This window comes from Aspergillus caelatus, assembly GCF_009193585.1.
Source record: "Aspergillus caelatus strain CBS 763.97 unplaced genomic scaffold BDV27scaffold_208, whole genome shotgun sequence".
Classification (NCBI taxonomy): domain Eukaryota; kingdom Fungi; phylum Ascomycota; class Eurotiomycetes; order Eurotiales; family Aspergillaceae; genus Aspergillus; species Aspergillus caelatus.
This window is the reverse complement of record NW_022475471.1, coordinates 1-21626: the sequence shown is the minus strand read 5'-3', so window position 1 is coordinate 21626 and position 21626 is coordinate 1. Positions and strand designations below refer to the sequence as shown.

Sequence of the window (21626 nt, the reverse complement as noted above, 5' to 3'; positions counted from 1 at the left end):
CCCCCCCACTAAAACGAAGCATCCAACAAACTAACAGAAATGGACAAATATAGTGCTGTCTCCAACGCCACTGCACAGTCCCCGAAGGAACGGGTTTCTGTCGAGATAGCAATAACCAAACCTGCGATGGGGGGACTTACTTCGCCGGATCAGCTGTATATCTCCCCTTTATACTCTCTCTCTCTCTCTCTCTCTCTCTATATATATATACATGCATTACTCCCCTCTATCGACCATGTAGTGCTTAGCAAACAGAGACTGACGAGGACGATAGCCCGCCTGGCCATGTCCGGGGATAAGCTCCATCCAATGCTGTGTGGCATATGAGAACATGACGAACGGGACCTCGACGGCTTCCTCTACATCTACATCTACCTCGCCAACATCAACGTCAAACTCCACTTCCACTTCCTCAACACCGTCTACGTCGCCGACCACGTCAGCGCCAGCGCCAGCTACGCAACCAAAACAAGGCCTCTCGGGATCCCAGATAGGAGGGATAGTCGGTGGTGTTGTTGGCGCGGTGTTCCTCCTCGGGGTTATTGCGTTGTTTCTTTTCTTTCGGAGGCGGAAGGGACAGGGGGATCTTCCACAGGAGGGTCCGGATGTCCAGGGACCTGTTTCGGGGGCGGATAAGCCGGTGGTGGTGGAGGAGGGGGTGGGGAAGGATGTGCCGATGCTTGAGGGAAGTATGAGGCAGGAGATGGATGCACAGGGTGCCGCGGCATTGCATGAGATGGAAGGGGCAAGTGGACGGGGGATGGTCGGGGTTGGTGGTGAGAAGGGGGCTGGTGTGTCGGAGTTGGAGGGGCAGAGGACGGTTGTTGCTGAGTTGGATGGAGCGTCTGTTGTTCGGGGTTCTGGTGGATGAATTGAGATGGTGTTTGGAGGTGGGGATGGAGTGCGTTGGCTCTGTGTGTGTGTGTGTGTGTGTGTGTGTGTGTGTGTGTGTGTATATACCTTTTTTTGTCTTTTTATTTTCTGTGTCTATAATATTTGTTTATGGGGACTTGCTTAATGATATATTAGTATGGGTGTGTATGAACTTTGCTTGTAGGGCTTGGTTGTTGGGGCATGTGGGTATGATTGTATATACTTGGGTGGTTCATGTTGGGTTAAGGGAAGAAATTGTGACTACTACTGTTCTCCGTGTCAAAGGTGGGCTTTGATATAGGCCCCTGGTATGAAACATTATATATGAAGCCTTAACATACAGTGCCACTTATTCATTCGAGTGACCCCCTTCAATTGCTGGAATCTGCTCAGTTGAGACGGATGAACATGGGAGAGTGAAAGTATAGATCAGTAACAATAAGAAGCATCATTAATTCTCCACATATACTATACTGGATTCTCATTCCCGTCCTGAAACATGATCAGACGATGTGTCAAATCTAATGCATTATGCGACGCCGACGCTGAAAAATACAAAGCATAAACATATTTACAAACCACAAAACCCTATAGCCTGATGTGATGCTACGTTGCTAGCACTCGACGCCAGCAATGTCTTCTCGCAAAAAACAGCGATTATACCATGCATGCACACTCCACCCCTACCCATATAACCGGCTTAGCGGGTGTTTCCGCTGTTATCATATAGAATTGAAAGTTCCAGCCTGGGAACCGAGAAAGCAAAGAAATCGATGGGTTTTCGTGCTGTAGCTCGACCGTCTCGAGACGCTCAAGCAAGCACACAAGGCATTCGCCATCCAAGAAAGGGCGATGAGTTGGCCCTACTTCTCCGCATGACAGGTCTTATTATAAGTCCCTGCGTATCCCCACAAAAATGGACACATCACGTCTTCATCGGAACGGCGACATGCTGTCCGTCCTGATGTGTTTTCTCCGTAATTTGCTTCACTGTATCAACCCCTTGCTCATTGTCATCCTTCTTCTCGCCATTAGCGACATAGCTCGGGTGGTCATCCTGAGTTGGTGCTATCACCTGGTGGTATTCGGTCGAATCGTGGTTAGAATGAGCGCCGTCCAATAATTCAGAGTCCGGATCACCGTTCAACGATGTCAGTCCCCCTTCAATGTCCCGGAGCAGCCGAACGAATTCTTCCGGCACCAAGCCACTTTCCCCGGTCCGCGGGTCCTCCGCAACAAGCCAACCTTGGCCATGCCTATAAGAGACGAAGATTACTTGGCCCTCTGTCAGGGGAAGCTCGTTTTCGTGTTCCCTAGTGAAGTCGAAAAGTGCAACCGCTTTTCCGTGCATTTCTTCATCCGGACATCCTACGGCAAACTGGAAGTCGCCATTGTACCGATCACCAGCATACCCATCCTCCGATTCGTATTCCACGTCAGGGCCATAGTCCGGATAGTTCCCATATGTCCCCGCATATGAGTATCGGCTCTCATTTACCGGGTATGTGACGTACTCGCCACCAGGGCCGTCATCTATTTCATCTTCGTCGTTCACATAGTATGTTTCGCTACCATCCGCGTTTGTGCTGACATACATCCCGCGATCAGTATCTCCCAAATAGTCTGTGGCCTCTTGGCGACTAGGGCTCCTTTTTCGCCCACTATTCAGGTCCGTGCCCGTAGACTTGTTCTTCCGGTGGCGAGGTGCAGAAAATACCGGACTATGGAGGTCTTCATCCTCGCTATATGGTGGACCGTCACCGAACGACATAGCAGGGAGTTGTTGGTGTCCGTAGCTGTGGTCGGTGCTCCATGGCCCAGTTGACCACTGTCCCCGCGAGCTATCCCACGGAGCCGGAGGGTCGGACAGGCGCCGCTGCTCACTCACCGGGGTTGACACCCCAGACGCACGTGGTGGCAATGGACCGTAGTGTAGAGGATGGATTGATGGGTATGCGAAATCTCGCACTAGTGCATACGGCAAGCTAGAATGGAAGACCGGAAAAACATGTGAACCGGGACGCGACCGGTTTTGAGAGGCTAGGGAAACGTTGGAAAGTGTGGAAAGACGGTCTTTCGCATACGAGGATGATCGCTGACGAATGGGTCGCTTGACAGTGGCGTCCGTAACGATGGGAGGCAAGACCGCTAAATTGGACGCAGAGTCATCCTGCTGCGATGGTGGCGATGCCGTAGAAGTCATAGTTGTGGTCATGGATCTTGTCGGGGAAGAACCAGCGCTGAGAACGATTGTGTCAGAAATTCGAGATGGGTAAGAGAATTCGGATGTGATCGCTAGGGCAAATTTCGAAACATTTACACCCTAGTTTGGCATTGCGACCGTCCACCCGCGACTCTACTGTAACTCGGGACAGAAGAATGCCTGTTGTCAACAAGCAGATGAAAGATGATCTTCACCAAATAAAGGGATGGGCCAGAGGAACGACAACGAAGGGAGCATGCGACTCGGAGGGGCACTGGCGAACTCCTTGCGTGCAGGCACGATCCGGGCTGGTGCTGCTATACTGTGGAGGCTGCGCTGGAGAGGTCTATACCGGGACACAGAGACAAGAGTCACAGAAAGTAGTAGTAGTAGTAGACGCCAAGGGCACGATGCGGACTCAATGGGTCTGTTGACACACGCCTACAGGAACAGACAATCGGCGGTAGGTGAGAGCGCGGCTATTGATCGTGAACCACCTCGGTATGGTTCGAAGAGTAACGTTCCTTTCGATGGTAGAATAGAAATTAAAGGAACCTCCGAATCAGCGACAGGATGCGAGAGAGGGGATCAGTAATGTGGTGACCAATAACCAGTGGGTGCTGCAAAATATGCAGTTTCGAGCGTTTCGTCCCGCGCTTGCTGGTCGAGAGTAAAATGGAGGTTCTAATTATAGCAGCAGAGCAAAGCGCCGCTGTCAATGATGGCGACTATGGACGAAGTATCTATGGCGCAAACTGAATAGGGGAGCGTTAACCAAGAAAATTAAAAGTGTGTAAAGGAGTATGTGCATGGCAAGGCTTGCATAATAGGATAGGATAGGAAATTGGACGGTGGAGGAGGGACCCAGCGTAGGAGAGGCTTGTCGGAGATTACTTACGCCTGAAGACTGGCCTTGAAGCGTTAAGGATCAACGAGGCGCAGTCGGCTGCGTTGTGGAGTTCTGCTGCCACTGGGGGATTAAAATTATTCGCTCACCAGGGCACCGGCAGATGCAGGGAAATAGCTGCAGGGCAAACAAGCAATCCGGCCGAGGGTCTGAACAGCTCAGCAGGACGTTTTGATCCCAATTGTAATCGCAATGCCCATGGCCACCAGCTTTGAGGCTTAGAGTTATTTTCTGCTTCGATGCGGGCACGTGCACGTGACACCCGCTTAGCGTGTTTCAGAGTCAAGTGCCTTGAACCATTCCTGATTGGTCACCGAATGCCTCAGGTACATACTATGGACATGCAGTACATACATACATACATACATTCGCCAACCTCCTCGCTTCGATATCCAAGTGGCTGTCACCACCTTACCTTTGAAGACGAGAGAAAGTAAGGGGACGAGTTTTATGTTGTTCTCTTACGGCTGGTGAACCTTTTCCTTCTTTCTGGAACCAAAACAAGTTTCGCTATCCAAAGAAGGTTTCATTTATATTGCAAAATATCACATTCTTTCGATTACAAGTACTATAGTACTTATGTCGGAGGGGGGAGAGGATGGTTAAAATGGATACCATAGCATTTCAAGTGCTCTAATAGGTCAGACCTGCCTGACCGGGTCTTGGTTATAGAAATATTTGGTCTATATTCTTTGTTCCACACCCGTCGCTCGTCCAAAGGACCAAAATCGCCAACCACCAACAGAAGCTGAAATTACAAATCAAGCCGCAAATATTTAAATGCAAGGGACACTTTCTGTATCTCTCTTTATTGTGGGCTCGCACTAGCGGAACACCTAGGAAAGACAGTCTTCATCATTGTCACGAAGGATGTTACTGTTGCTATCCTTTGTGGACCCATTGGGTCTTGGACAAGCGACGTAGGAGTCGCCACCACGATGGGTGAAGACCAAGAGCTGCTGGATCTGATGACTGCTTGCGAAGACTTTGACGCAGTAGGCCTAGGACCGCTGGGTGTCCTTGAGATTCCATCTATAGGCGAGCTTTGTGCAGAGCCAGAAGAAGCGCCAGAACCAAAGATGTCCGCAAGCTGGGCTGGGATGGCAGCGTTATTCAAGGATTGATCCTGGACATAACTTGCAACCACATGCGACTGAGCCCCTGTATTGGCTACCACATCAACGTCAATGCAGGTTGTGTATATTTCCTGCTTTCCTTTGGGCAAGTTTGGGTCCACGCCAGGAAGTGTAGGCCAGTCCCAGACCCAGTAGAGAGTATATGGCTTCCCGGATGGTGCATTCGATGGCAGCGCAATATCTGACTGACACCATAAATTGTCACCCATTAACTGATCTGCGGTATGAGGGAATTCCGATTGGCGTTGTTTTGAAATACTGTCGCCGTTAACTTGATAGCAGCGGCCATCGTCGAAGTTTCGCGTTGCCAGGAGCACACCGCGTTTGTCGCCTCCGGTACCCTCTTTATTCCATATCTTGTGCACGTCCATTATCTTCTCATTTTCTTTTGGTTCTGTTGTTCCGTATACGTATACTGTCCCACGATTTTCAGGCTTTCCCAGCTGATTCCCGGGCAGTGTGACATGGCCGTTTTCCTGGTACCGGAGGGCAATGGCAGCGCCAGCACTTGCCTGCAGTCTTGGACTCCCTTCGGACTGCACTTGCTGCTGTTGGGTATCCTTACACAGCAAATCAGTTGGGAGTATCTCATTGCGACCATCTGGGACCAAATATTGCATCTTAGTGTCGCTGTATCCGGGGTCAGAGCGAAGGACGTTTCCTCTTGAATACCCCGGAGAACCGACAAAGGTGCCATTCGGTGCGATAACCATGAGCTGTTCAACCCATGAGTGAGCGACGACCATTGGGGTCAAGATGAGGAGAGAAAGCAGCCCCAGGCCGCTTTTCCAGGGAGTGAGCTTGAAATCCATGCTTTGGAGGCTTCTTTGTAGTTGTTGTTGGCTTAGATTTTAGAAAAGGAATGTAATAAATCCCGGCCAGCGGAGTATATGGATTTCAAAATAAGTCTAGGCCATGAATTAGTGAGGAATATATTGAGCGACTAGGGAATACCAACACGGCTTAAATACTCATAATGCCTTAGGACCCTCTTTCTTTTCAGGAATTCCCTTTGTTTTCATCAGATACAATAGGATTATTTTGGAGAAACAAAGCAATCAATTTCCTGGATATGCCTTCAAAGGGGGGACAATGCCGAGCATTCAACAATGAGACATGGGGAATCGGGTATTCACCGAAGGGTATTGACCTTAAATAGACAGAAATGACAGCATTCTTTGGGGAACCCTCCTCTGGCTTGCCAATGAGAATCCTCAGATAGGTTTCCATCAATCAATAGAAGTGGAATGTAGGGACCCTTGCGGTGCCCACAAGGAGGCACTCGAAACAGAACGGACAAGGAGAGTTCTATAGAAATATCAATAGTAACAGCAGGCCCCTAAGCGGCGCCAAACAATTAGAAACTTGACGGAAAGAGTAATGCAGATAACCGCAGCCAACGAATAGGTTCTTCGACGTCATCGTTCAGGCACAATCTGCTTCTCGAGGTGTTACGAAAGTATGCAAATCAGGCACCCCTCGTCCATTAATCGGTCTTATTCAGGGATCCATCAAATTGGACCAACACGATAGGGTATCCTGGAGTCTCAAGGACTCTTAGACCCGTTCCATTTGCGCAACATTCCTACAAATAGTAGCGGCGCTTACCCGCATCAGTTGAGGCTCCCATGGTCTCATGAGCCTGCGCATGATAACATGGTAATCCCAGTGTTGCAGAAAGACAAACACTGGGAACATGCGACATCACTCATTGGCCATGGTTATGTACCGTGGCGCTAAGATCGAAGTCCTTCACTGAGATCTAGGGATTAACGCTCTAAGGCGACACAGTCCGTCCGTTGCCAAATCTGAAACAGAGTTAGACACCTGTAGACTATATTGAGATGCAGGGAAAACTTAGGGTATAACCATAGACATTGGGCGTCCAAGCGCCGAGACATATTAGCAAGACACCTCTTCAGCCCCACTTTAGAGGAAACGGCGCGAATGGAAACAATGCAACCTGCTTTGACAGCCACACGACAGATACTTCTTCGGAAGCTGGCTTAGAGTTAAAAATAATGCAATCTAATGCTCTGTCGATCTATACTAGTAATAGTAGTAGGGAGTCTATATAATCCTTTCGATGCCGGATGTAGGTCTAATCTTCAACGGTGTTGATATTCCAATGTTGGGGAAGTTACCACCTGTCTAATAAAGTAGCAAAATGACGGTCTTTCCTAGTACATAAGAAAGACCTCACACATATGGAATCTTATGGATAGCGTCTGCTTGAGCCCGATCCGGCATCGGTGCTAAAAGTCCTTGTTCGGCCTCTCATTCCTTTCCAAGGTGCTTGGCGTGGACAAAATTCTCCACAAAAATTCGGTAGTATTCATTGTTTTGGTGGTCTCCGGCTCGCTTGTTTCTCTCGATCAATTGGTCCCCAAGTCAGACGCGTCTTGTCGACCCCATCAGTGTATCCAGATGGTTCCATTGTCTATGACCAACTTCTATTGTTCATCCCGCGGGCACAATCGTAGAGAGTGACATGGCACAATGACTGATGAATTTGTACCAACCGAAGTTGGTCCGTATGCAACTCCAGTCCAATTGAGAAGGTCAACCATCTTTTACGGACCTTTGTCTCGTATCTGGATCAGCTGGCTCTGTTGCTCTTCTGCCAACCTCCGGTTACGGCCTCCAGCTTCATTTTCGTCTTTCATTAAGTGACCCGAGCTATTCCTTGTAGTGTAATACCCGAATATACTAGGCATCTAAATTCAGAACGGAAGAAATACCCCTTCGATGGGGGTCGTCACTTTTCATCTGGACCATCTAGGAGGAATGATTGGAGGGAGATGAAGAGATTGATTAGATGAGAATGTGGGTATCGCGTTATCTCCGACGGATCAAGACTCCTCAAGTGGATTGCAAAGGACGGAGTAATTTATTGTTATATAATATACACAAATCAAGCCCTTGGCTTTGTGTCCACTTGGTTAAACCGTCCCACTGGAACCCGCCAGGGAGAGGACTGGGAGTCTGGGAGGTAGGCTTGAAGGTCGTTTAGTGGTGACTTTGCTGGGATTACCATGGGCAAAAGGGCGGAGCCGTCTTTTCAGTTACATAACATTTCGGTCTCACAGGTGCCAAGGTAGCCAAAGGTTGAGATCAAACATGGGAATGGGGGTGTATAACTTTTATTTTATTTTGTTTATTGAGGTCATGGGTTTATTTTGGATCTTCCTTATGCCTCTCAAGGAAAACGGCATAGTATAGTATCTAGGATGGCATATCCATGATGTATGGATCTACAGACTTTGAACCCTATAAGGGACTTGCGTATATGAATGGTCAAACACCTGTTTTCGGTTCAGAACTCCGGCCCTTAATTGGTTTTCTATCCAAGGGACGCTGGGACTTATGGTGGGACAAACGATTCATCGGCAATGTCAGCCATTGGGCTTGTGTTTCCAGCTCATTGCGATCGGGACAGAACCCTGCTTTTTTGGTTGAACTGGGGAAACGGCATACTGTTAGGTATGCAATGATTCTGCGAGGGGTAAGAACCTTGCCCTATAGTATAGCCGATGCCTCGGTGTATTTGATCTTTTTGGGAAGAGAAGAGGCCAGAAACAAAGGAAAAAGAAAAGAGGAGCTTCACCGAATGGTACTCTCTGACCTCAACATGACCCTCTCAGGGTTATAAAAGTCACTAGATCCATTTAGTCTGGGTGGTATTCAGTGGGTTCCCGATAAGCCGGTGGCCAAGAAAAAGAACCACCCAAACTACTCTAGACCGAAGAGGGAATTCTCAGCTCCCGTCTTACTTTGGGGAGAATTTCTTATATTATCTCTCCGCCATTTCCTCACGCATTTTCTGTTTTTCTTTCTTTCTCTTTTTTTTTTTTTTTTTCCTTCCCCTCCGACTTATTCTGCCTACCTTTCTAACCAACCTTCTTCAACAGGGGGGAAGTTTTGGATCTTGTTACCTACCACCAACTACTCTGGTACTTCCATGTATTGAGGGTAATATATCCGCCCGACTCCATCCTCATTGGCTACGGTTTTCCATTGGCGGCGAAACCCCCGGGTTTACTTAATTCCAGCGCGCGTTTTGTGTGGTCCAGCTGAAGCTGGTCCCAACTTTCAACCCTTCAGGGGCCGAGTCTAGAAAGAATTCCCCAGTTGGGAAGAGGAATTAGAGTGTGACATCCTTTTTATCTGAAAATACATTCCGCACTGGACAGGGCTCCCTCTCTCTCAATTGTCAATTAGGTACGTTGGTGCCGTGATCCACCGGACCCTTTCTCCTAAAAAGTTGTACGGAATAAATAGCTGACCGCTGCCTATCCTTTTTTGCCTCTAGAGCCCCCAACAAACCCGCTACCGACCCCCTTTCCTTCTCCCTCCATGCGATTGTCTGACGGTTGTGGAGAAATTTTCACCACTGGGACAACCCGTCTATACTAGGCTTGAGTGAAGTCTGAGACAAGTCGGGCGGTCTATCCTGCGGAGAACGTCTTTTCCCTGCGGACCGTCGATTTAGCAGAACTTCTCTCAAGACGAGGCCCTCACCGCCCTCTCTGTTTCGTCGAAATTGTTGCCTTCGATCACACCCAAGATGGCGGCGACTTTGATCCCTCGAAAATGGCGTGCAACTGACGCTGAGGGTGACGCCCAACCGAGCTGGCTAAAGCGCCAGGTCACCGGCGGCTTGCAATCTATATCCCGCCGGGCATGTGCTCATCCGATCCACACAATCGTCGTGGTCGCCTTGCTCGCTAGTACAACTTATGTCGGTTTGATCGAGGGGAGCATATTTGACAGTATTAGGAACCCTAAGAATGTCGCTGGTCAGGTCGACGTGGACACACTCCTCCAGGGTGGCAGGAATCTTCGCCTGGGAGAAAGCACGTCCTGGAAATGGCAGGTCGAAGATGCCCTGAACCCCGTAGATGTCGAGGTAAGAATCTTTTTCCGCCGGCAACACACGCATTTGAATGCTCATTGTATCCCTGGACTAGGCTGCTCAGCATCTCGCATTGACCACCTTTGTCTTCCCGGATTCTACTAGGTCTGATGCTACTGCTCCCATTGCCGATGAAGTTCCAGTTCCCGCCAACGCTTCTGCACAACAAGTTCCTCATACTCCAAATCTGTTCTCCCCGTTTTCTCATGATTCGTCTCTTGCGTTCACTCTCCCGTATGCTCAGGTTTCTCAGTTCCTGAAAGCGGTGCAGGAGATTCCCGACTCCTCGGCCGACGAGGATGTTGGTGAACAAAAGAAATGGATTATGCGGGCGGCCCGTGGGCCCGCTACCGGTCCCAGGACAGTTAAGCTCTGGCTTACAGATGCATGGAGTTCTTTCGTGGACCTGATCAAGGTACTACCCCTTGGCCCTCAATACTCGTGTTGTTGCTTACCCACATCAGCATGCCGAAACAATTGATATTGTCATTATGACTCTGGGCTACCTGTCGATGCATCTGAGCTTCGTCTCCCTCTTCTTCTCCATGAGACGCTTGGGCTCGAAGTTTTGGCTTGCGGGCACGGTTCTTTTGACTGGCGCTTTCGCATTTCTGTTTGGCCTCCTCGTTACGACTAAACTCGGTGTTCCCATCAACGTGCTCCTCCTGTCGGAAGGACTCCCGTTCCTCGTCGTCACTATTGGGTTCGAAAAGCCGATAATCTTGACTCGGGCTGTGCTCAACGCTTCGGCTGACAACAAGCGCCGAGGTGCTGCTGCTCCTTCCAGCCCAGCGAACCCGACCACTGCGATATCCATCCAAGACTCGATCCAAACCGCAATCAGGGAACAGGGCTTCGAGATTGTTCGGGACTACTGTATTGAGATTGCTATCCTCGTTGCTGGCGCTGCTTCAGGGGTGCAAGGCGGCTTGAAACAGTTCTGCTTCCTGGCTGCTTGGATTTTGTTCTTCGACTGCCTCCTGCTGTTTACATTCTATACGACTATTCTTTGCATCAAGCTTGAAATCACTCGTATCAAGCGTCACATTGCGCTCCGTAAAGCTTTAGAAGAGGATGGTATTACGCACCGTGTCGCCGAAAATGTGGCCTCAAACAATGATTGGCCTCAGGCTGGCTCGGAAAACAGCGACACCAGCATCTTCGGAAGGAAAATCAAGTCAAGCAATGTGCGCCGTTTTAAGATTCTCATGGTTGGAGGTTTCGTTTTGATTAATGTGGTCAACTTATCTGCCATTCCTTTCCGGAATTCCGCTCTGGGCCCTATTCCGTTGCTCTCCCGGGTATCCAACGTGCTCGCGCCCACACCGATTGACCCATTTAAGGTCGCTGAAAACGGTCTTGATTCGATCTACGTGACTGCGAAGAGCCAGATGACGGAAACTGTTGTGACTGTCATCCCACCAATCAAGTACAAGCTCGAATACCCTTCAGTCCATTATGCTGCGCCAGGAGATAGCCAATCCTTTGACATTGAATACACTGATCAACTATTGGATGCTGTTGGTGGACGCGTGATTGAAAGTTTACTGAAGAGCGTCGAGGACCCAGTCATCAGCAAATGGATTATTGCTGCGCTCACCCTGAGCATCGTTCTCAATGGTTACCTTTTCAACGCGGCACGGTGGAGTATCAAGGAACCCGAGGCTGCCCCTGCGCCCAAGGTCGTCGAACCGAAGGTTTACCCCAAGGTGGATTTGAATGCGGACAGCTCGAAGAGAAGTGCAGAGGAATGTGAAGTATTCCTGAAGGAAAAGCGGGCACCCTATTTGTCAGATGAGGATCTAATTGAGCTTTGCTTGCAAGGCAAGATTCCCGGGTATGCTCTGGAGAAGACCATGGAAAATGAGGACCTGATGAGCCGCGTGGATGCCTTCACGAGGGCAGTCAAAATCAGAAGAGCTGTGGTATCTAGGACCAAGGCCACGTCTGCCGTTACAAGCTCTTTGGAGGCCTCGAAGCTCCCTTACAAGGACTACAACTATACATTGGTTCACGGTGCATGCTGTGAGAATGTCATTGGATATTTGCCTCTGCCCCTTGGGGTTGCTGGACCTCTTACCATCGATGGCCAAAGCTACTTTATCCCCATGGCTACCACTGAGGGTGTGCTGGTAGCAAGTGCCAGCCGTGGTGCTAAGGCTATCAATGCAGGCGGTGGTGCAGTGACCGTCCTCACTGGTGATGGTATGACTCGTGGTCCCTGTGTTGGTTTCCCTACCCTGGCACGCGCCGCTGCTGCAAAAGTTTGGATTGACTCTGAGGAGGGTCAGAGTATCATGAAGGCCGCGTTCAACTCTACCAGCCGCTTTGCGCGTCTCCAGACTATGAAGACCGCTCTTGCTGGTACATACCTGTATATTCGTTTCAAGACAACGACCGGCGATGCTATGGGTATGAACATGATCTCCAAGGGCGTTGAGAAGGCGCTTCATGTGATGTCTACGGAATGTGGATTTGATGACATGGCCACCATCACCATTTCTGGTAATTTCTGTACAGACAAGAAGTCCGCTGCTCTTAACTGGATCGATGGACGTGGCAAGTCAGTTGTAGCAGAGGCTATCATCCCTGGTGATGTTGTCAAGAGTGTGCTCAAAAGTAACGTTGATGCGCTGGTCGAATTGAATACTAGCAAAAACCTGATTGGAAGTGCAATGGCTGGAAGCTTGGGTGGCTTTAACGCCCACGCATCAAACATTGTCACTGCCATTTTCTTGGCAACGGGTCAGGATCCTGCGCAGAACGTGGAAAGCAGTAGCTGCATTACAACTATGAGAAAGTAAGTCACAGGTTGCCAATTTTTACGATTAACATCAGTGTACTAACTGCCACGCTCTCAGTCTCAATGGTAACCTTCAGATTTCCGTGTCAATGCCTTCGATCGAGGTCGGAACCATTGGTGGTGGTACGATTCTTGAAGGGCAGTCCGCTATGCTTGACCTACTCGGTGTGCGCGGTTCTCACCCCACCAACCCTGGTGACAACGCCCGTCAACTCGCACGGATTGTTGCCGCCGCTACGCTTGCAGGCGAACTGAGCTTGTGCTCTGCACTTGCTGCCGGCCATCTTGTCCGTGCGCACATGGCGCACAACCGCAGTAACGCCCCTACACGGTCGTCAACTCCTGTCTCGGCGGCTGTTGGCGCTGCTCGGGGATTGACTATGACGAGTTCGAAATGAACGAGGGTCTAGGTAGCCATTTGTTCCTTTAGCTGCCTCATGACACACTACTGCCAATACCGCTGCTATGTAGCAGACCCTCTTCCTGGCTCTCCTCCCCGCATTCCTTGTATATTCAATGATACCCTATGGTTCTTGGTTAAAGGCCCTTGTGTGTAGGGTCGCGCATCTTTTGACTCTATGGAGGCTATTGTATGCTTTTCGATTTTTTAACGTTACTCACCATGTGACGACCAATAAGTGGAGTATGGGATTATGCTCGTCGCCATTCTCAGCGCAAAGGGGAAATGAACATGATAGAAAAATGACTTCAATGCAATAAATAACAAGAAAGAAAGAAAGGGAAAAAAAAAAAAAAAGATTAAGCAAAGGAGGAATAAAGCCGACCAGGCATGTTAATTGGAAAGGCTAAGAAATGATACTTCTCGGGTGTATGTATATCGAAATAGAAAGAACATTGACCTCAAGGAATACAACTGTTAATAATGAGACCTCTCTTGATGCCTACTAGGGCCCGTAAATACCTACTCCTAAAATTGTACAGACCCCTAAAACCAGTTGTATTGTATTGTTTGGGTATAGGCCTTGTATACGGAGTATGGGGCACGTTGTCTAGCGAGATACTAGTCGGCGGAACCGAGTTTGAAGCCATGGTCTGGACTCCCCGCCTCAGGCTCCAACTTTTCAACAAGTAACTTCTTCTTGAGCAAAGCCTCGAACCCCAATCATATCCAAAGTAAAAACCCCATACTGGATATAAAGTGGAGGAATCAGATAGGCAATATCGAGTATTTTTGTTAATCGGAGAATTCCCTTGCTACCTCAGAATCATCTGATTCTACGGCGGTGAATTGATTCGGGAAAAGGTGATGCGTACTCCGTACAAAAAAGGAGCACCGCCACAAGCGGCACTAATTGATCTGTTCCTGCGGGTGGTGGAACTAAACTGCGCCCGAGCTGATGAATGGATGTAGTACATATGTACATAAATACTTGTACTGCACCGTACTGTACGTATTAGTGTGGGTGGTACGGAGTACAGTTCTTATGTAAGACTCATCTTGGAAGCAGGGATGCATCGAGCAGGGGTCGTTATTTCACACATATGTAAAAGATTCCCTATCTAGGTACTAGTTCTGAGGACCACAGTAGATTTGTATGTTTAAGATTCATCCCTTCTTTTGCTTTCTTTGTTGTGGATATAGTCATCCTGCGACAACGATGAATATTGATACGTATGTATTTAATATACCTCAGGCTCCTATCACAATACGTACAGTAAGGTAGCATACACACCGTGCCGCATACCTGAATCTCTTTTCTCGGCCCGTACTAAATGTAAAAAATACTATCATTTCCTTTTCAATGTTGGTCTGGGTCTGTCTCTCACGCTCGCTGTCTCGTTCTCTCCCTTCTTCCGCCCGTCCCCCAGTCCCCGTCGGTCCTCCACTCCTTTGGACTTCGGGACGTTGGACTTTGCTCCTGTGGCTGTTGACTTGGCTGCATTCGTGCCCTTAAGTTTGTCCCTTTTAATTTTATTATATTTGATATATTCTTTGTGTTCTATCCGGCTGTGTGCGTCTGTGGGATTTTGTTATATGTCTGTTATTCTGCCATTACTTCCGCCTGTCTACGCACTGTCCTTATCTTTATTGTTGCATTGTCTATTGGCTTGCACATTATCAAATCCATTCGCTGTTATTCTCCGGACAATCTAAGAGTCCTCCCCGATATCGTCAGCCACAAATTAAATCCTCCTTAATTTTCGCCTTTCGGCTTTGCCTATCGCCCTCTTGTGATCGCAATCCCTCGAGATCTCGAATGCATATCTGCAGGACCGCTATACTGAGGAGGTGAAGGGTTGCCCCGAGCGAGTGGCTGCAGGAGTGACGCGACTGCCGTCATTGTGACCCCCTATGAATGGTCACTCAGGGACTATGTCGCCTGTCTCAGTGGACGGTAGTGACTGGTCAGGGATCAATCAATACCAGAAGTCGGAAGGGCCATTCTCGCCAACATTATCGAGTCGCGGTAACCTAGCCACACCTCCGACCTCAGGTACTGCCAATGGGCCAAATGGCGCTGGGTTACCAAATGCGACCTTGTCAGGCCGGATGAGCGACTCGGGAAACCCGCCGTCGCCGACCTCTGTGGCGGCGCGGTCGAGTGATGGCACATTGTCGGATCAACGTAGTAAGCGATACCGCCAGATGGAGAATATCCTAGGACAGCATTATGTTGCTTTGAGGATGTTTCTTAGTACATCTTATCGTGAGGACCGGAATGGCAGGCCAAGCAAAGCTAGAGACAAGTTACTTAGACTATCGGCGACCCAGTTCCACGAATTGAGCACTGACGTGTACGACGAACTAAAACGACGGCAACAAGCCATGCCTTCTCCCAACCGTCCTCCTCCTCCCGATGTCCCTCCATTTTTACCGCCCCGACAAGATTTTCATGAAAAGCGCAACCAGGCTCGCCAAAAACTAGCGTCGCTCCAGCATGTCCGTTTTCGAGACCTGGCCACGGATGTTTACACTGAGTTGGAGCGACGGTTCCCCCAATTCCCGGAGAAAGAATCCCGCAGAGCGAGCCCAGCTCCTAGCTTCCGTGGACACCCATCGAACGGTTATCCTTCGCCGAATGGATACGGTCCCGGGGGATACCCTCCGCCTCGCTCGCAGTCTCGAGGCCCGCCGCGGAGGGGTTACCCATCAGGAGGTCCACCCGGCAGCCCTATGAGCGGCGTATTTCCTCCGCGGCAAGGATCCTTAGGCGGGCCGCCATCCATTAATGGGGACCACGGCCCCATGGCCAAATCGTTCCAGAGCAACACGATTGTACCCAATAAAAGTACTATGGTGGAGGATGACGACGATGTGGCTGGTGTAGATGATGATTATGACGCGCGAAGTGATGCTTTCGCCTTGGATGCGGTTCTGCAAAGCAGGAGAGGAACTACGACAACCCTGGGAGAGGGTGAACGAAAGCTGTTGGCGGACACCCAGTCCCAGGTGTCAGTGCTCCAAGAGAAGGTGAACCAGCTTGAGGAGTTATTAAAATCAAAGGATGAGGAGCTCTCTAAACATCATGGAGATCAGACTAAGGTGGATGAGCTGGAGGGATTACTAAAGGCCAAAGATGAGGAGCTGTCCAAATACCAGGAAGGACATGAGAATACCCAAGTTGGTGAGTCTGAACGTCAGGAATGGGAGGACCTGAAGTCGGATCTGGAAAGCAAGATCTCCAAGGCGGAAGATCTGAATAGTTCGTTGCAGACGGAGCTAGATAAAGTTCGGACGGAGCACGATGCTATGGAAAGAGAGCTGCGAAGCCAAATTGACGGCTCATCCCGAGAGGGTGCTGAGGATGCTGAACTGCAAGCTCGATTTGCTGATCTTGAAATTAAGCACAAAGGTTTGCAGGCCGAACTTCAGGAACAGCAGCAAGTGACGGAGGAAGTGAGGCGAGAAGCAGCTGGTTTTCTCATGGAAATGAAGGCCTTATCGGAACAGAGCCACTCGAGATGGGAACACGAAGAGCGGCTGTCCAGTGAGGTTCACAGACTAGAAGATGAGGTGAAGCAGTGGAAGAGCCGGTATGCCAAGGCAAAGACCCAGTTACGACACCTGCGAGCGTCCTCAACGGGCATAGAACTCCGTTCAGATGTCAACGCGATCGCAAAGGATAACGCATTTCTGCAAGATAATGGTCTTGTTAAGGATGTTCATGTGACAAAATTCCAGATTTCCATCGATGAACTGCTTCGAATTGCACGATTCGACGACTACAATCTGGTGATGCAGCAAATCAAAGCAGTTGTCATCGCCGTCCGGCATGTCCTTCGTGACGTCGAAGAGGCTTCCGATCGCGAAGATGGCTTGTCAGCTTCCCGGACAAAGGCTACCCGGAAAGTCTCTGCGACGGCAAATAATTTGATAACTGCATCTAAGAACTTCGCTAGCTCATGCGGCCTCTCGCCAGTCTCTCTTCTGGATGCCGCTGCGTCGCATCTATCAACTGCTGTTGTTGATCTCATCCGCCTTGTCAAGATCCAACCTTCACCAGCGGGCGATCTTAACGAGGACGATGAGGAACAGCTGGCCCACATGAAATCCCCCGACTACTTTAGTGTCACACCGAGCCAGGGCAGGTTCAGTAACAATGGGTCTGTCTACAGCGCTATGAGCCCTCCATCTAATCACTCTCGTAACCATACGGAGTCTCATGCTGCCCATGGAATGACAGCAGCCACAAAGGCCAGCTACCCCGGACCGTCTGGAGATCACGAGCTTCAGGAGCTCAAGGTCAGTATACCTCCGATTATACCATTTGCAGTGTGATGCCTAATATTGTTGGCAGCTTTACGTCGAAGACCAGACAGAAGGACTGGTTCAATCAATTCAAGCACTTGTTGCCAGTATCCGCGCTGAGGATGGCCTGACCACCATACGCACCCACGTTTCTGCTATCTCCTCCATCGTTACCAATGTCTCCTCATCCACAGAGCATTTCATCCATAAACCAGAAGCTAACCCCGTGCTTCAACAGCGTGCTGGGCCAATCATCGAGAAACTAGACCAGCACAGGGCCCGTTTGATGGGGACAGCAACTGATGGCGAGGAAGCTACTAGCGCCGAACAGGTTCGGGACATTACCAACAAACTCCCCCCTATAGCTTTTGAGATCGCTAGGGAGACAAAGGAGCTGGTTCAACGACTTGACCCGCGGGATCAAGAGGAATCCGAGGATGACTTCCACTAGTCGTGCATCTTTCATGTTCGGTGTTGTGAGGCTTTAGCACTTCATCCTTGTTTAACGTTCTTCTTCCTTTTAGTGTTCTTTGTGTTCCTTCTATATATTTCTTTACTTCATCCGTAGCAGCTCGATCAAGCTGCGTACCTCATCTTGATTTGAGAGGACCGTCACAGCTGTTGATTATGCAGTTTCTTTCTTGCAGTTATTATGCATGACCACGAGCAACCATGTGAAATGAGTGTTGAACTGGGTGGTATTTATGATCTTCTTCTTTTTATCCTCTTAATGCTATATGGAACTTTGTATTTTATTTTATTTTGGCTTTACCTTCGTTCTACCTTCTGTGTTTATTATGTACCATTGGCTTACTTCCGTGCCATTATTACTCAATTAGCGCTTTGGCTTCCTCAGCGTCTTCTGCTCTTTGCTATTATTATCCATTTCTTCCTCCTGTTTTCTCTTTTGCTCGGTTTTTTTAGATAGCATATGTGTTGTCTGAGGGGTTTCGATTATAGCAATATAGCAAGCAATTTTGTTCCACTTTCATTGATGTGAGATCTATCATCGTATCAGCCCACTAAATGGGAACATATGCATATCCCCCCTCCCGTCCCCCTTCTTAGAGAAGAGATCAGTTAAGTGCGTGGGACTATTTTACGTTCGAGTGGCATGCAATTACCCAATGATGTCCGTTGGGACTGGACGAAGTACTAGCGGTATGTATGTACTAATACCGTTTATTCACGTGATCTCAACGGGCTGCTACAGTAATCGCTGGAGCTTAGGTAGCTTTCGGGCCAAAGATTTTTCCATTAGGGTCTTGGAAGTTCTCGAAGCCTGCAATAGGGGATTATATAATCCAGAGCTTCCGGGAGCTTTCTTTGCTTGGATATTTTTCCTTTGACCACTCTGGTTCTATTGCTTTCCACGCAACCACGCATCCGCAACTCATCCGTGTTAATTTATCGCAATTTGCCTTATATATCTAAACTGTAAGTAAAAAGGATTACATAAAGCCCCGGTGAGATGAATTGGCGACGTCGTTGGGTCTGGTTGCTTCCATCCAATGCTGTTCCTTTCCAATCCCTTAGCCCAAAGTCCACCCCAAGGCTAAAGGACAGGCCAACCAACCATATGGCGGCCTGAGGCCACCACACCGGGGCTGGATTGCATGTTTGGCTCGTGTCGGCTAACGGAGGGGTTGATTTCTGGGCCCCGCAGAATTTCCTTGTCCGTGTTGTCCCGCTTGTGCCCCTTCAGCAACAATGTTCTCCCGAAGCCTGAAGTCAACAACAACCCCACTTTGCTCCTCGTCCTTCGCTTCTCGTCCTCTCTTCAATTGCAATCAGTCTTCTTTCCTCTCTCTTCGTCAGTTTCATCAAACAGCCGCAACCATGTCAAACACCAAAGCCTTCTTTGACATCGAGTACGCCCCTGTGGGCACCAGCGCCCGTAAGTCTGCTCTCTTTTCTTCGCTGCTGTTGTGGTGTCGGGGGACATTCGAATTTACCCCTCTCCCATCTGGCATCTTCCACGTCTGAGATGCCTCGAACCCAGGAAAATGCATTTTTTCCACCCTCAATTCCTCTCCCCCATTCCCTCTCATCATCGCTGCTTGCTGACAATGACTGTCGCTGTCTATAGCCAAGACGGGCCGCATCACCTTCAACCTCTACGAGAAAGACGTCCCCAAGACCGCTAAAAACTTCCGTGAGCTTTGCAAGTTGCCGCAGGGCCAGGGTTACAAGGGCTCCGCCTTCCACCGTGTCATCCCCAACTTCATGCTTCAGGGCGGTGACTTCACCCGTGGCAACGTAAGTATACGCTCTTTTTGCAGCCTTCGCTGCCTCAGTTTGACATGAATGCTAACGAACGGATCATACAGGGCACTGGTGGTCGTTCCATCTACGGCGAGAAGTTCGCCGATGAGAACTTCCTGTACAAGCACAGCAAGCCCGGTCTTCTTTCCATGGCTAACGCTGGCCCCAACACGTAAGTCATCCTTAACTCATGCCCACTAGCTTTGGTAGTCACTAAACCCCATATAGCAACGGCTCCCAGTTCTTTATCACCACCGTTGTGACCTCCTGGCTCGATGGCAAGCACGTCGTCTTCGGCGAGGTTGCCGACGAGGAGTCCATGAAGGTTGTCAAGGAGATTGAAGCCCTTGGCAGCAGCTCTGGAGCTGTCCGCTCTGCCGTCAAGCCCACCATCGTTGACTGTGGTGAGCTGTAAATGCGTCAAGAGGAGGAAACTAAGAAAGCCAATTTGTGAGAGGAAAAAATGCTGACCTCGGACGCCTGACCTTACGGGATGGATTGAAAACAGCCAATGGTTTTTTTTTTCCCTTTTCCTTGAGTGAGCTTCGAGGTAACGGTGGTCTCCTGTTTTCCTTGCCTGGTGTAATCTAGAGTGTCTATTGACATATTACCAACCTCCATTATCTCTGTTGCCTTTCCTTCCCCTTAACATAAGTTTATGGAATAACCAGCAGTGAGTATTGTAGTATACAAATATGTAAAAATCTGGCTGCCTGATGGTATTCCCCAAGTGAGTAGAAGCGAAAGAGAACCCCGCTCGCCATGGTGGGGTCATGACTTAACCTACCCCTCGTAATCGTACTCTGTACGTATTTTGATCCCTTGCCCGCCGCAGCCCTAAGTCACTCACCTCTGTTTGATTTAGACACTTTGATTATCTGTAGCTTGCCATATAACTAGGATGTCTCATATTCTTCCCAGGTTGTCATGAACACTTATCCAAACCTAAGCTATATCGGAGCAGAATAGAGATCTTATGAAACGTGGTAGACTTAATCGTACTATTGGCACACAAAAGACACATTTGATAGACATGTAGTAAGAAGATAAATCCGTTATTAGCATCAATATACATCGAAAATCGTTATGCATAAAATGGATATCAGAAACAGAACGACATTCAAAAGCCAATTTCCCTTCACACAACACCAGATCAACCACAGCATTTTGTCACGGCGAGGGCATCATTCCTATAGATATCATCAGCATACATTCCACAAATCGCACACTTGAACAGGGCATGGAAACGGGGGTAAAGGGCACAAAGAAAGCAAGCAAAGAAAAGAAACGAAAAGGACAACGTACTCCTTCCCCAACTGCAATGGCTCCCAAGTAAACAGGAACGATCCCAAGAACGCTCCAATAAAGATACAAATAATAATGTACCCATTAAAGTACATAGCCAGCAGCATGATGAAATACGCCACGGCAAACTGCAACATGTGCATCAGGGCGCGAATCAGCTGTTCGACGAGAGTAGGTCGGACGGGGACATCAGCGGCCGGACAATTGGGTGCCTTTACCGCGGAAGGCTGCGCGGATGAAGAGGCTTTTGTGCCCGCGGTGGCATCTTCTGCATCTGAGGCTGCGGCAGGGGTTGATGGTTGGGATTGGACGGTGAGGTACTGGGCTCTGAGACGGGCGCGACGGAGAATGAAGGCGTCGTATTCGCGGCCGACGCGACGGAGGAATTCGAGGCAGATTACTAGGAGGATGACGCCTATGCAGGAGCCGGCGAACATGCCGTTGGAGGTTATGTGCCATTGTTTGGAGAGGAAGCCTGTTGGTTTGGGTTAGTGGATGTTTTTTTTTT

At 49.2% G+C, this 21626-nt stretch overlaps 7 protein-coding genes across 7 annotated transcripts; 4 read left to right on the top strand and 3 right to left on the bottom strand.

The window, feature by feature from the left end:
- Positions 1-143: 143 nt before the first annotated feature.
- BDV27DRAFT_167748 (adaptor protein NBP2) lies at positions 144-3088 on the bottom strand (the record flags this gene model as incomplete). The annotated part of the gene is made up of 2 exons (XM_032074574.1): positions 144-987; positions 1865-3088. The coding sequence occupies 2 exons, from the start codon at positions 3086-3088 to the stop codon at positions 217-219; spliced, it is 1995 nt and encodes a 664-aa protein (XP_031923615.1). The 3' UTR covers positions 144-216.
- A 1703-nt stretch (positions 3089-4791) lies between these two features.
- On the bottom strand, positions 4792-5931 carry BDV27DRAFT_161569 (uncharacterized protein; the record flags this gene model as incomplete). The annotated part of the gene is made up of 1 exon (XM_032073240.1): positions 4792-5931. One exon carries the CDS (start codon positions 5929-5931, stop codon positions 4792-4794), a length of 1140 nt encoding a protein of 379 aa, XP_031923614.1.
- A 3540-nt stretch (positions 5932-9471) lies between these two features.
- hmg1 (HMG-CoA reductase) lies at positions 9472-13416 on the top strand. The gene is made up of 4 exons (XM_032076515.1): positions 9472-10028; positions 10090-10449; positions 10499-12834; positions 12896-13416. The coding sequence occupies exons 1-4, from the start codon at positions 9687-9689 to the stop codon at positions 13233-13235; spliced, it is 3378 nt and encodes a 1125-aa protein (XP_031923613.1). The 5' UTR covers positions 9472-9686; the 3' UTR covers positions 13236-13416.
- A 1231-nt stretch (positions 13417-14647) lies between these two features.
- On the top strand, positions 14648-18100 carry BDV27DRAFT_39299 (putative cell polarity protein). The gene is made up of 2 exons (XM_032076513.1): positions 14648-17542; positions 17598-18100. Exons 1-2 carry the CDS (start codon positions 15152-15154, stop codon positions 17997-17999), a joined length of 2793 nt encoding a protein of 930 aa, XP_031923612.1. The 5' UTR covers positions 14648-15151; the 3' UTR covers positions 18000-18100.
- On the top strand, positions 18101-18627 carry BDV27DRAFT_39300 (uncharacterized protein). The gene has a single exon (XM_032076514.1). It carries the CDS (start codon positions 18201-18203, stop codon positions 18474-18476), a length of 276 nt encoding a protein of 91 aa, XP_031923611.1. The 5' UTR covers positions 18101-18200; the 3' UTR covers positions 18477-18627.
- Positions 18628-18860: 233 nt separating this feature from the next.
- Positions 18861-20491, top strand: cyp4 (peptidyl-prolyl cis-trans isomerase). The gene is made up of 5 exons (XM_032068287.1): positions 18861-18985; positions 19215-19445; positions 19638-19807; positions 19879-19985; positions 20042-20491. Exons 2-5 carry the CDS (start codon positions 19259-19261, stop codon positions 20226-20228), a joined length of 651 nt encoding a protein of 216 aa, XP_031923610.1. The 5' UTR covers positions 18861-18985; positions 19215-19258; the 3' UTR covers positions 20229-20491.
- A 347-nt stretch (positions 20492-20838) lies between these two features.
- BDV27DRAFT_39258 (copper transporter family protein) lies at positions 20839-21626 on the bottom strand. Its single transcript, XM_032076512.1, has 2 exons — positions 21119-21626; positions 20839-21003 (listed from the first exon to the last, which is right to left on the bottom strand). Exons 1-2 carry the CDS (start codon positions 21553-21555, stop codon positions 20967-20969), a joined length of 474 nt encoding a protein of 157 aa, XP_031923609.1. The 5' UTR covers positions 21556-21626; the 3' UTR covers positions 20839-20966.

Excerpts from the sequence above, each read along its gene's own strand:
- hmg1 (XM_032076515.1), top strand. The coding sequence starts at position 9,687 with ATGGCGGCGACTTTGATCCCTCGAAAATGGCGTGCAACTGACGCTGAG. Across the intron at positions 10,029-10,089 it reads TGAACCCCGTAGATGTCGAG|GCTGCTCAGCATCTCGCATT; the intron begins GTAAGAATCTTT and ends TCCCTGGACTAG. Across the intron at positions 10,450-10,498 it reads CTTTCGTGGACCTGATCAAG|CATGCCGAAACAATTGATAT; the intron begins GTACTACCCCTT and ends TACCCACATCAG.
- BDV27DRAFT_39299 (XM_032076513.1), top strand. The coding sequence starts at position 15,152 with ATGAATGGTCACTCAGGGACTATGTCGCCTGTCTCAGTGGACGGTAGT. Across the intron at positions 17,543-17,597 it reads ACGAGCTTCAGGAGCTCAAG|CTTTACGTCGAAGACCAGAC; the intron begins GTCAGTATACCT and ends TATTGTTGGCAG.
- BDV27DRAFT_39300 (XM_032076514.1), top strand. The coding sequence starts at position 18,201 with ATGCATGACCACGAGCAACCATGTGAAATGAGTGTTGAACTGGGTGGT.
- cyp4 (XM_032068287.1), top strand. The coding sequence starts at position 19,259 with ATGTTCTCCCGAAGCCTGAAGTCAACAACAACCCCACTTTGCTCCTCG. Across the intron at positions 19,808-19,878 it reads GTGACTTCACCCGTGGCAAC|GGCACTGGTGGTCGTTCCAT; the intron begins GTAAGTATACGC and ends CGGATCATACAG. Across the intron at positions 19,986-20,041 it reads GCTAACGCTGGCCCCAACAC|CAACGGCTCCCAGTTCTTTA; the intron begins GTAAGTCATCCT and ends AACCCCATATAG.
- BDV27DRAFT_39258 (XM_032076512.1), bottom strand. The coding sequence starts at position 21,555 with ATGTTCGCCGGCTCCTGCATAGGCGTCATCCTCCTAGTAATCTGCCTC. Across the intron at positions 21,004-21,118 it reads CCATTGCAGTTGGGGAAGGA|GAATGATGCCCTCGCCGTGA; the intron begins GTACGTTGTCCT and ends TGATATCTATAG.